This window comes from Geospiza fortis, unplaced genomic scaffold (assembly GCF_000277835.1).
Source record: "Geospiza fortis unplaced genomic scaffold, GeoFor_1.0 scaffold415, whole genome shotgun sequence".
Classification (NCBI taxonomy): domain Eukaryota; kingdom Metazoa; phylum Chordata; class Aves; order Passeriformes; family Thraupidae; genus Geospiza; species Geospiza fortis.
In genome coordinates this window covers 132,315-144,707 of record NW_005054672.1, presented here as the reverse complement: position 1 = coordinate 144,707, position 12,393 = coordinate 132,315, and the positions used below count along the sequence as shown (strand labels likewise).

At 48.9% G+C, this 12,393-nt stretch overlaps 1 protein-coding gene across 2 annotated transcripts in view; it reads right to left on the bottom strand.

The window, feature by feature from the left end:
* The window catches only part of TTC25 (tetratricopeptide repeat domain 25), a 12,691-nt gene extending 880 nt beyond the window's left edge, over window positions 1-11,811 (bottom strand). Inside the window, exons 1-11 of one of the 2 annotated variants that reach the window (XM_005430729.2) lie at window positions 11,659-11,811; window positions 10,894-11,025; window positions 10,048-10,201; window positions 6,808-6,869; window positions 5,976-6,132; window positions 4,592-4,816; window positions 3,244-3,451; window positions 1,668-1,754; window positions 889-1,085; window positions 626-726; window positions 336-414 (exon numbers count right to left, since the gene is read on the bottom strand). In XM_005430729.2, the coding sequence (XP_005430786.1) occupies window positions 336-414; window positions 626-726; window positions 889-1,085; window positions 1,668-1,754; window positions 3,244-3,451; window positions 4,592-4,816; window positions 5,976-6,132; window positions 6,808-6,869; window positions 10,048-10,201; window positions 10,894-11,025; window positions 11,659-11,769 (1,513 nt within the window). In that variant the 5' untranslated portion in view covers window positions 11,770-11,811. Of the gene's footprint in view, window positions 1-335; window positions 415-625; window positions 727-888; window positions 1,086-1,667; window positions 1,755-3,243; window positions 3,452-4,591; window positions 4,817-5,975; window positions 6,133-6,807; window positions 6,870-9,252; window positions 9,392-10,047; window positions 10,202-10,893; window positions 11,026-11,658 lie in introns of those variants that run through there. The other variant, XM_031065064.1, reaches the window with a different exon arrangement.
* Window positions 11,812-12,393: the final 582 nt, after the last annotated feature.

Sequence of the window (12,393 nt, the reverse complement as noted above, 5' to 3'; positions counted from 1 at the left end):
GCCTCAGTGCCCTCTAGGTCCTGGCAGGGGCTGAGGGGAGCAGCCCCGGGGGCTGCGGGCACAGCGCCCTGCCAGGACCCTCCCCAAACCCCAGCAGGGTTGGGACAGGGCCGGGATGTCGGTGACACCGGGCCAGCCTGCAGGGGACATTCAGGGAGCTGGGCACGGCCGGGCCTGGGAGTGCAGCTGAAGCAATCCCAGACTCCCACCAAGATTTTAATTCAATACTTGCAAGGAAACGGGTGCTGTGGGAATTCTGATGTGCTGCTGGTGTGCAGAACAGGAGAGTGGGGGGTTTTCCCATTTCTGGGTGCAGAGGCATGAACAACAAGTACCTTCATGTGAGGGAATTGTCCCGTCTTTGTGGTCTTTGTTCAGCTCTGCAATGAAGCTTTTGCTCACGTTATCCAAGGCCTGAAAGGGACGAAGTTCTTGATAAAAGCCCCAGAAATGCAGCTACATATCCAACATTTTTCTGTTTTCTTTAGCTATCATTACCAAATCATTTTGCTATCATTACCAAATCCTTTCCTAGCATTTTTCTGGCATTACTGGCTGGATTATCCCAGCTGGGACAACAGCTTCTCCCAGAGGCTGCCCAGAGCTCCTCCTCCATCCCCCTTACCGCAATGATGCCATTTTGAGCAGTTTCACTGGGCATAAGCCTTGCCTTCTCCAGAGCCCTTTCAAAATTCAGGATTGCAGACTGGTAATCTTTCAATTTCACTGGAACAGACAAGGATATCAGCTGGTTTAGCCCAGGATCAGGAGAACAGCAAGAAGTAATCAAGCCAGTCTTGATCTGAGCAGTTGCTTTGGCTGTTAAATCCTAGAAAGTTTTCAGAGCAGCTTTTCAAACGAGAGCAAAACCTGTGCCCACATCTTTACCTTGTGCCTGTGCCACCAGCACAGTGGCATGGAGCTGCCATTCCACATCTCCCTCTTCATCTGCTGACTGCAGGGACTGCTCTCCATAATCTTGGGCTACTTCAGCATTATCCAGCTCGAGGTAGCACCGTCCAATTTCATGGAAAAGCCAGGCCTTCTCCAGGCTGGATTGGGCCAGTGGAATCTTCTCCTCCCAGCTTCAAGCAGAGTAAGACAGAGAAACCTTTACCAACCCTCACCGGGTACAGTTACAACTCAAACACTGATTTGATAGCAAAGGGCTCATGTCACAGACATCTTTTATGGAAAATCCTTTCCTTAGGATTTTTCCTCCTGAGAAGCTGAGGCCTCAGGAACAAAATGTAAGCAATGGTTATCTGCTGCTGTGGAGTGCAACAGGTGCATCTTTGATTGGTCTTATAGAGTTGTTTTTAATTAATGGCCAATCACAGTCAGCTGTCTCGGACTCTCTGTCCGAGCCACAAGCCTTTTTATGATTCCTTCTTTTTCTATTCTCAACTAGCCTTCTGACGAAATCCTTTCTTCTATTCTTTTAGTATAGTTTTAATGTAATATATATCATAAAACAATAAATCAAGCCTTCTGAAACATGGAGTCAGATCCTCATCTCTTTCCTCATCCTTGGACCCCTGTGAACACCATCACAGGCTCAGATGTGAAAATTTCCCCAGGCCTGGCTGCAGTGAGAACACACAAGTGAAAAAGCACAACCTGGGTCACTCCAGCCCCCGATGCCTTTGCTGCTGGGCTGTACTCACGTGTTGATGGCCTGCTGGAACTTTCCAATTCGGGCGTACACGTGGCCGATGTTGTCCAGGGCCCGGGACGTGGCGTCCGGCAGAGCGCTGGGACAGGGAGACAGAGGGATTGTGACACTGACATCCTCCTGTTCCTCACTCACTCTGCTTTTCTTCATGGTCCCCTTGGTGCTCCCCATGCCCTCAGAGAATTGTTAGGAAGTAAAAGGCCCAGGTCAGACTGAAAGTCATGAAGCCAAGGTTGATTTTTGATTTTATCTACAGCTCTGGCAGCTGACCCCATGAGACACATGGGAAATGGTTTAGCTGTGCCTTTGATTATTATTAATTTTTGTGCAAATCTGACAGCCCTTGGGAAAGTCTTTCCACTTTTCTTTGCCTCTGTTTCCCTTTGTGGGAGCAACTCATGGATGATTTCTGTTTTTCAAAGCAAAGACACAGAAATGTGTCTGTAGTGTGTCTGCAGGTCCCTGACACCAGCCTTGATCCTGTGCTTGGACCAAGCTTTGCTCCATGCTACAGGCAGCTCCTTCTGTAATAAAGCCCTGTGGGCTTTAATTTTTTTTTAAATTATCCTCATTCTCATCTTCAGAAGCAGTGAGATGCTTCTTTGCGTACCTTTAGCTTAGAGATGGAAAAGCCTGTGCGAGGAGCAGATAAATGCCATGGGAGTCATAGAATCACAGAGCGGTTTGGGTGGGAAGGGACCGTAAGGACTCAAACCCCCATCATGGGGTAATTAACGCGAGTAATTAAGGAGTCATTAGCGGCGTCTCCAGTTGCAGCCGCCAGAGGGTGCAGCCCGCCCGTCACTGCCCGTCCTTCCCGGCACCTCGGGTTCAGCGAGGTCCCAAACTCGGCATCTCCTCCCCTCTCTCCTGCTAATTCCTGCCTTTGCCTGGCCTGCTTAGGGACTGCGACCACCAGGAGAGAGGCAGCCTTTTCCTAAACCAACATTCATTTCCAAAAGGATTTTTGAAAATGAGAAACAACCACTCAGTGATATTTGAAAAGCTCAGTGCACTACTGCCAAAAAAGTCCCAAATCACTTCAAGGCACTGTTCCATGATTTCTGCTATGTTTTGCAAATTCTTGCTACATCTAAGACTACATTTTCCTCTACTGTGGTTCAGCTGGAAGAGCTGTGGGATGTGTCTGGTGCAGACACGTAAGTGCACCTGGAAGAGACCTTTATTTCAAGGCATGCTTAATAGTCTCTATGAAAAGAAGTTTAAGACAAAATGTAGCAGAAAACTGGAGCAATTTCAACCCTGATCTTCCTGAGAAGAAAGTACCTGCTCAAGATTAAAGTGCTGAGACTTGGACTTATGTTCTTTTGCTTTGCTACAGAAGAGGTTTTGATATGCCCTATGCTGTGGGTCCTTAAAAATCTGCTTCAGGTTCCTTATTTTGAAACAGTGAAGATAAAAATTCACCACACACCCTAATTCTTGTGCAGAGCTGAATGTGTAACCCTGTTAAACCCCCCAGGTGAGGATTACTTTACCTAATGCTAAAACACCCCCACAGAGGTATTTCCCCCTTTCTCCACCCACCTGAACTTCCCAGAACTTACTGCTCCCTGGCACATTCCAGATCCATCTTATGGCTGTGCAAAGCTGCCTCCATCTGTCCCATTGCCAACTGGCCATTCCCAATGCAGCTGTGGAGGTTCCCAATCAGTTCATACTTGTTGGGAACTTCATTCTCTGACCAGGCTTGTATATTTTTCAGCAGACGTTCAGCTTTCCTGCAGCTTTGCTCAGCAGAACCTCTGGCCAGCACTGGGGACAGGGAGCAGAGTTGGACACTGGGGTGTGACACAGAGACATTGAGAAGTTGTGAATTCCCCATCCCTGGAGATGTCCCAGGCCAGGTTGGATGGGGCTTGGAGCAACCTGGGATAGTGGAAGGTGTCCCAAGGTAGGGGGGGTGGAGTGGGATGAACTTCAAGGTCCCCTCTGTCACCATCATATTTTCTGAAAAATCCTCTTTGCCCAGGATTCTTCTCCTGGGAAGTTGAGAGGCCTCAGAGAAAAAGGAAAACAATATTATCTCATTTGCTTCTCCTGTGTTTTGCTGCTTTGGAATGTAGTTTGGAGATTGCATATCCAACAGGTGGTTGTTTGATTAATTTCATGTGAATTTTTTTAGCTTAATGACAAATCACAGTCAAGCTGTGTCAAACTCTGGAGAAAGAGTCATGAGATTCATTATCATTCTTTGTAGCCTTCTGTAAGTATCCTTTCTCTATTCTTTAGTATAGTTTTAGTATAGTATTCTTTAATATAATATAATATCATAAAATAATAAATTAGCCTTCTAAGAACATGGAGTCAGATTCATTCTCTCCTGCCATGGGGGACCCCAGAAAATACCACACCCTTCCAACCCAAACCATCTTGGGTTTCTGTGATACTCAGGAATTGAGACCTGGTGAAGCGACTAACCCTCAAAGCTCAGGAAAAGAGCTGCCCAGAGCCAGGAACCTACTCAGCTCAATATCCTCCACCTCCTTTGCAATGGCTCTGGCAATGTCAGATGGTTTCTGTTTCTCGTCCTGCGCCTGGCCCTGCCACAGGACCCTGTGCTCATAAATCAGCTTCTGCTGCTGGTTCAGGTAGGAGATGCCACCCAAAACCAGGTCCGTGACTTTGACCCCCTGCCTTGTGAATTCCCCCTCCCTGGAGGTGTTCCAGACCAGGCTGGATGGGGATTGGAGCCACCTGGAATAGTGGAAGGTGTCCCTGCCCATGGTAGGGGTAGTGGAACAGGATGAACTTCAAGGTCCTTTCCAACCCAAACCATCTTGGGTTTCTGTGATACTCAGGAATTGAGACCCGGTGAAGTGGCTAACCCTCAAAGCTCAGGAAAAGAGCTCCCCACAGCAGTGGGAGGCACTCAGCCTCCAGCCAGGAACCTACTCAGCTCGATATCCTCCATCTCCTTGGCGATGGCTCTGGCAATGTCAGATGGTTTCTGTTTCTTGTCCCGCGCCCGGCCCTGCCGCAGGACCTTGCGCTCGTACTCCCGCGCGTAAATCGGCTTCTGCTGCTGCCAGAAGTCCCGCCGCTGGTTCAGGTAGGAGATGCCATCCAAAACCAGGTCCTTGACTTTGGCCCCCTGCCTTGTGCTGCTTTGCATCAAGTCTGGGAATAACATAAGGTAGAACCGAGGTGAGAATCAACAGACCTGAGCTGCAGCTCAGCGGGGAATTGATTGGGAATGTTCTTCTGTTCTGACACAGTCCTAGATATGAAAGTGTCCTGTGCTCCTCAGAGCTGAGGTGATGGGGGAGCGAACAATAAACTCTGTGACATTCACATTTTCTGAAAAATCCTTTCACTCAGAATTTTTCTCCTGGGAAGCCTCAGAGAAAAAGGGAAACAATTATTATCTCATTTGTTTCTCCTGTGTTTTGCTCGTGTGGAATGTGTTTGGAGATTGTTTACCCACAGGTGATTGTTCCATTGGATTCTGCTGTGAGTTGTTTTCACTCATTGGCCAACTAGGGTCAAGCTGTGTTGAGACTCTGGAAAGAGTCACGAGTTTTCATTATTATCTTTCTATATAATATAATATAATATAATATATTAATATAATATAATATAATTAATATAATATAATATAATAATATTAGCCTTCTGAGAACATGGAGTCAGATTAATCATTCCTTCCTTCATCAGGGCACCCCACAAATACAATAAAACTCTGCTACCCCTGTGGTTCAGTGAGCTGAGCTGGCGTTCCAGCCTCGTGTCTGCTGCCTTCTCTGTTCATCAGAGCCAAGAAGGGGCCCAGTAAGTGGGGCCAGCTGTGCTGAGCACCTGCACTCTGGGACAGAACATCTGTATGGCACATCTGTATTGACAGGGCACTTTGAACAGTGCTGTGGATCAGGCTGGCAGATGGAAAGTGAGAGGGCTTTCACCTGCCTGCAAACCAGACTGCCCACATGTGTAATTAGTGCTGGCAACACTGTTAAACCTGTGAGCAAAGCAAATCTTAATCACTTCTCCATTTCTGGGTGAAAAGCTCCCTAGAAATATGACTAAAGGAGGATCATATTTGTGCCTTTTCTAAAATAAGATACTTCTTCTCCAATTCCTGCATCTTGACCTTGACAGCATTTTTAACAAACCCACAGAGGAGTCACAGCCCCATGAGCAGAACACTTGCCTATGTCCCCACCACTGTGAGCTCTGGAATAATTAACTAAGAGTCACCGGGATTTAAAAGAAGAAAAGAAATAAAGAAGAATAAAAAAGGGATGAAAGAAAAATAGAATGTGCTGAGAAGGAGAAACACCTTCATCCTTGAGCAACTTCTCCAGATATGCCTTGTCAGCATAAAGCTGTCCCAGAAGCTGTTGCTCTGTTTTTGGACTCTGTTTCTTGGTCTGTTTTTGATCCTTTTGGTCCTTTGGTTTGTTTTGCTGTTTCTGATTGTCTTTTTTGCTCTGCAGCTAGAGAAAAAAAAAAGGAGTTGAGGGACATCAGTGGGGAACACTGGAAATGAGCAGAATTCTGTTTATACTCCATATAAGACAACTTATTTTTTAAATACAAGCAAAAAGTCAGTGTCTCACCAGATGCTTTGGCTATGAGCAACTGAAATTCTGCAGCCAATTGTGCTCCCTGGGGGACCACAAGGGTGTTACAGAAAGGGTAAGAACTAGTTCTGGCTTTTCAGAGGAACAAGACATTACTGCAATGGAGCACCCAAAAGTGAAGCAATAAAGAAAGTGTCCATTATCAAAACTGTGACCCTTAAACATCAGGTAAACCCAAAGTCAATATTGGAGCTCACTGTGCCTTTTTGACCTCTGGGCTGTTACTCATTAGATGGGTGGCTGGCAACACCCCCAGACATGGGCTGGAGGAGAAAAATTCCAGGTTTTGTTCCTCTATGGTGGCTCTTCCTGCCCTTGTGCCTCCCCCTTTAAAGTCTGGGTGAGCCAGACCTGCATTAGAAGCAGGTGACAAACCATGACAGGCCAGTGTGTTTTAATGCTCAAGAGGCCCTTCAGCAGGCCCACTGCTCCACAGCCATGTCCCTGCAGGGACTGTCCCTCCTCTGGTGCCCATTTCTGCATCACAACAACTCCAGAAGCTTCTCCAGCAAGAGCCCTGTGCTGTACCTCTGCCTGCCTGCTCACAAAGCACAGCTCCTCCTTGCTCTCCAGCTTCACTGAGGATGGATCTGCAAACACAGAGCAGTCTGGGTTAGTGCTGCACAGCAGCCGTGCAGGGTCTGCTGCTCTGACTTGGACCCTCATTCATGGAGAAAGTTTCCCAGACTTCAAGATAGACTGGAATCCACAAAAGTGTGAAATAGATTATAGAGAGTAGTGTAGGTGTATCACTGGGTGAGAAATTTACCAAGTAAAAATTCTCACCAAGTATTTGTGAGATAAATACTCAAAAATTGAGTTGAGTAAATTTGTGAGTTGGGAGTGAAATGCTCATAAAGGTGCCAAGCACAAAACATTCAGTTTCAACCACTTTTCTCATCCCTTCCCATGGGATAGGGGGTGTTGGTGTGTTCTGGGAGCAGGGAATGCCACCAGCTCCTCTTGGGATTTTAATTCACACAGCACCAGGGGCTCCTGTTGGAATATTCCTACAGACAGGGTACATGGAAACTGAAGGAAAAGGATGCAGCTTCTTCTGGGGGATCACAGCTGGAGCATGAAATGGAAGGAAAGGTGTTTTAAAGGTTTGTGCACTGATTAGGGGAAAGGCCCATTGTGTTTACCACCATCTGTCAGCATCCTGGGAAGGAAGAGTGAGGAGCAGCTCTTTGTTTGGTCAGAGGGAAGGACAGAGCTGCCAAGGCTGCTGCAGAATTCCCTTCAGCAGCCCCAGGGCCCAGACCAGCAGCACAAACACAGGGGGGTCACAGGGGCAGGTGTCTCCACCCACCCAGGTGAAGCAGAGCCAGGGAAGCAGCTTGGGGATGTGCCCTGTTAATGTGTGTGCATTTCCCAACTGCTCAAACATCCACGTGTTTCCCTGCATCTCACAGCTATTGACTGGTTTAAAATATTTTTAGTTATATTAGTTTAGTTATGTTTAGTTAAGTATCAGTTTTCTATTTTTTAAATTCATTTTTGAGCCTGCAGCCCAGGGGGTCCAAAGGTGGTCAGAGCTCTCGGCTCAGGATATTGAGCTGGGAAGATTTCAGCTGGAGCTGTGATGATACCTGAGCATTGTGCTAAGCTCAGGAAGCAGCGGGAAGGGAGGAAAGCAAGCCAGATCTGGAAACCTTCCCTGGTTTGTTTGTTTTGTTTTTTTTTTTAATAACTATCCCATCTGAAAGTGCTGCAGGCTCTGGTGCCACTGTTTAACAGGGGGAGGGGCTGAAGTTTTGAAATTTTGGGAGAGGGAGGCCCTGGCCTACCTGGGAATGTGTGTGGGGTGCGAGTGGGGTGTGCCAGGAGCTGGGCAGGGATAGGCTCCAACCCACCCCACAGGTTTGGCAGCCCCAGAGGAGCCCTCACACGTGTTGCACTCACATGGCAGAGGTGGCAGCCCCAGGTGAGTGAGCTGTGTCTGTGCCCCACACTGGGACACGTCCTGTCCACGCCTGCTGGCAGGGCTGAGAGAAAAACTAAGTGAAAAGGGATGAGTTTTCTGTTTGTTTTAAACCCCACGAGGTCCTTGGCCTTTTCTGTCTCTCCAGGAGCTGCTCAGTGGTCTGAGCCAGGAATGGTGAAAGCAGAGCTCGTTACAAGAGTCAACAGTTTCACTGCTCTTTTGCAATGAAAGTTGGAGGAGAGTCAGGATTTCAGGAGGCCAGTCTGAGGTAGCATGGCACATTGCATTCCAGGCTTTGAATAAAAGGGATAAAGGTCCCAAAATGGATTCTGTCATTAGTGCTGCAGGTAGATCATAGAATAATGGAATCCCAGAATGGTTTAGATTGGAAGGAACTTTAGAGCTCATGCAGTTCCATCCCCTGGAATTGCACCTCCCATGGGCAGGGACATCTTCCACTACCCCAGGCTGCTCCAAGCCTCATCCAACCTGGCCTTGAACACTTCCAGGGGTGGGGCAGCCACAGCTTCTCTGGGCAACCTGTGCCAGGGCCTCCCCATCCTCACAGGGAAGAATTTCTTCCCAATATCCCATCCAACCTTGCCCTCTGGCAGTGGGAATCCATTCCCCCTTGTCCTGGCACTCCAGGGTGTTTCCAATTTCCTTGTCAGCTCCCCTCGTGTACTGGGAGGCCACAGGCAGGTCACGGATTAGATGAGCTGCTCTGCTCTGTATTCTCTGGAAAGCTTCCATGATGATTTTGGAAACTGGAGTGTCAGGATTTACCTACAGAACTAAAGGGATCAGGCACTGTGTGTGAACAGCATTCAGAGGAGAAAGAAAGAACAAAAGAAAAAAAGGAGCAGGGTTGGCTCTTTGTGGTGCTTCTGGATTTATCTGCCACAGAGAACAAGAACCCAGAAGCAGAGAGGCTCTGTTGTGGGGCTCGTGGGGCTCTTGGGTCACTTGCAGAGCTGATTTGTCACCAGCTGTGCCCTGAACAGCGTTGTCCAGGCTCATGGGGGGCAGAAAGTGACACTCCTTACTCCCAATGCAGTTGATAATGGCCTCCTCAGCCTTGTGGATGCCCAGCTGGAACTTGTGCAGGTCAGGGCGGAGCCTTCGGCCTCGGTGGTAAAACACCAGTGCAAACTCAAAGTCCCCCATGGCATACAGGGTCTCTGCTTTCTGGTAAAGCCCCTAAAATGACATTTAGGGGAAGAAATTGATAAAATGAGGGAAAATTTTGATGGATCTCAAGCAACTCCTGTGTGAGAGCCCAGGGCTGTAACAGCTTGCTGTCACAGACATATTTTATGAAAAATCCTTTTTGCTAGGATCTTTTGCCTCCCCATCCTCACAGGGAAGAATTTCTTCCCAATATCCCATCCAACCTTGCCCTCTGGCAGTGGGAATCCATTCCCCCTTGTCCTGGCACTCCAGGGTGTTTCCAATTTCCTTGTCAGCTCCCCTCGTGTACTGGGAGGCCACAGGCAGGTCACGGATTAGATGAGCTGCTCTGCTCTGTATTCTCTGGAAAGCTTCCATGATGATTTTGGAAACTGGAGTGTCAGGATTTACCTACAGAACTAAAGGGATCAGGCACTGTGTGTGAACAGCATTCAGAGGAGAAAGAAAGAACAAAAGAAAAAAAGGAGCAGGGTTGGCTCTTTGTGGTGCTTCTGGATTTATCTGCCACAGAGAACAAGAACCCAGAAGCAGAGAGGCTCTGTTGTGGGGCTCGTGGGGCTCTTGGGTCACTTGCAGAGCTGATTTGTCACCAGCTGTGCCCTGAACAGCGTTGTCCAGGCTCATGGGGGGCAGAAAGTGACACTCCTTACTCCCAATGCAGTTGATAATGGCCTCCTCAGCCTTGTGGATGCCCAGCTGGAACTTGTGCAGGTCAGGGCGGAGCCTTCGGCCTCGGTGGTAAAACACCAGTGCAAACTCAAAGTCCCCCATGGCATACAGGGTCTCTGCTTTCTGGTAAAGCCCCTAAAATGACATTTAGGGGAAGAAATTGATAAAATGAGGGAAAATTTTGATGGATCTCAAGCAACTCCTGTGTGAGAGCCCAGGGCTGTAACAGCTTGCTGTCACAGACATATTTTATGAAAAATCCTTTTTGCTAGGATCTTTTCTCCTGAGAAGCTGAGGCCTCAGAAATTAAATGTAAACAGTGGTTATCTGGTGCTGTGAAATGCAATAGGTGCATCTTTGATTGGTCTCATGTGGTTGTTTTTAATTAATGGCCAATCACAGTCCAGCTGTCTCGGACTCTCTGGTCAGTCACAAGATTTTATCATCATTCCTTTCTATTCCTTTCAAGCCTTCTGATGAAATCCTTTCTTCTATTCTTTTAGTATAGTTTTAGTATATCATTTTCTTTTAATATAATATATATCATAACATAATAAATCAGCCTTGTGAAACATGGAGTCAAGATTCTCATCTCTTCCCTTGTTGGGGCTGTCTGCAAATTCCACATTTGGTGAGCCCTGAGTGAGGAACATTGCCACAGTTTGCACACACAAACCCCACACCTGCAGGTGCCTGAGCATCTCAACAGCTCTGAGAGCACCAGAAATCTCAGGAGGGTTTGGAGTTTCCTCACAGCTCTGCCTCAGACCCTGCAGGGTCTCACGGATCCTTGGCCACCCCCCTCTCCTACCCCTTCAGCTGGTTACCTCATAGAATGTATTGTCAATTTGGAGTGAGGCTTCAGCATCTTTCAAGGAGTTTTCTGTGTCTCCAAGTTTCAGAAAACACTTGGAGCGGGTGATGAGGCAGTGCTTGTCTCCTGCTCTCAGCTTCAGGGCCTGGAACCACAGACAGGGACATGTCACCAGTGCTGGACATGTCACCAGTGCTGGCACAACACCACAAATACACAAATGCAGGTATTTGATGCCACAGCTCCCACGTGGATCGTGATGATGGATGAGGATAAATGTTGTCCTGATTTTTTAAGTTTTTCTAAGCTTTCTGATGTTTACATTCTTGTAAGTAACTTTCTTATACACTTTATGTAAATAACTTATTGTTTTCCATTCTTTGATAGAAAAAGAGAAATTTGATGGACTGTTCATTTGTCCAGTGTCATTGGAGAGGTGGCACTGTCACCCTCCAATCCACTGTCACTTTTGGAAATCTATAAATGTTGGAGTCAGAAATTAAAAGGTCTCTTTTTACCATCAAAAAGCTGCGTGTCCTATAGCGACAGATAAAACGACAAGGATTTTACTGAAGAGTCTTCTCTCGTTTTTCACAACTGCTGCAGGCGCTGCCCTGTCCCTGAACTGCCCCGTCTGGGTCACACGTCCCTCCGTATCCCCTCCTCTTGCCGCTGCCTCTTCCCCCGCCTGAACCGAACCGAACCCGCCGGGGCGGCCCCCCCCGAGGCCCCTCCCGCCCGTGGGCATCTCGGTGCCCTCGGAGCGCGGTGCCCTCACGTCATTGAAGCAGCCCAGAGCCTTGTCATGCTGGCCGCGCCGGCTCAGGGTTATCCCCTCGCTCATAAGGTTCCCGAAGGAGACGACGGGCAAGAGGTCGTCGTCCGCCATGGTTGCGCCGCGGCACCGTTGCCAAGCAACAGTTACCCGGTAACACCCACTTCCTGTGAGCTGCCCCGCCCCGGAAGTGACGAACGCGCCCGCCCGGTGCCCACGTGCGGTGCCGGTGTCCCGGGCGGCCCCGCTCCGGTCCCGGCGCTCGCTCGCTGTGCCTCTGACCCGGCCCGGCTCCGTGCCCATGGGGTTCTGTTCTTCCACCCGCGTTCCCGGAGCCTTGCGCCGCTGGGATGGGTGGGAGCGCGGCCTCTCCGTTCAGCCGCGGTGCCACGGAACACCGGGCAGAGCCGGTTCCTCTGCCCCAGCGGGCAATGGCCCGTGTGTCCCGCAGGGTTATTCGGTACCGGTTTCGCCGCTGAGGGGTGTAATCCTGGCCAAATAAACGACGAACGGCGAACGCTGCTCGCTCCCTCCCATCAGCACTCCGGTCCTGACTATTTTGGCGCCGGTTCAGAATCTCCGCCAAGTTTTTGTTTGAAACACTTTGTTCCTGCCAAGTGACTCAGAGTAAGGGCGGGGGAGGAGGAGGGCATCTGTCCCGCTCGGCACCGGGGACATTTAATGGCACCACGAGGCACTGCCCGGCTCCGCGCCCCGCTCGGCGCTGCCCGGGGCTTG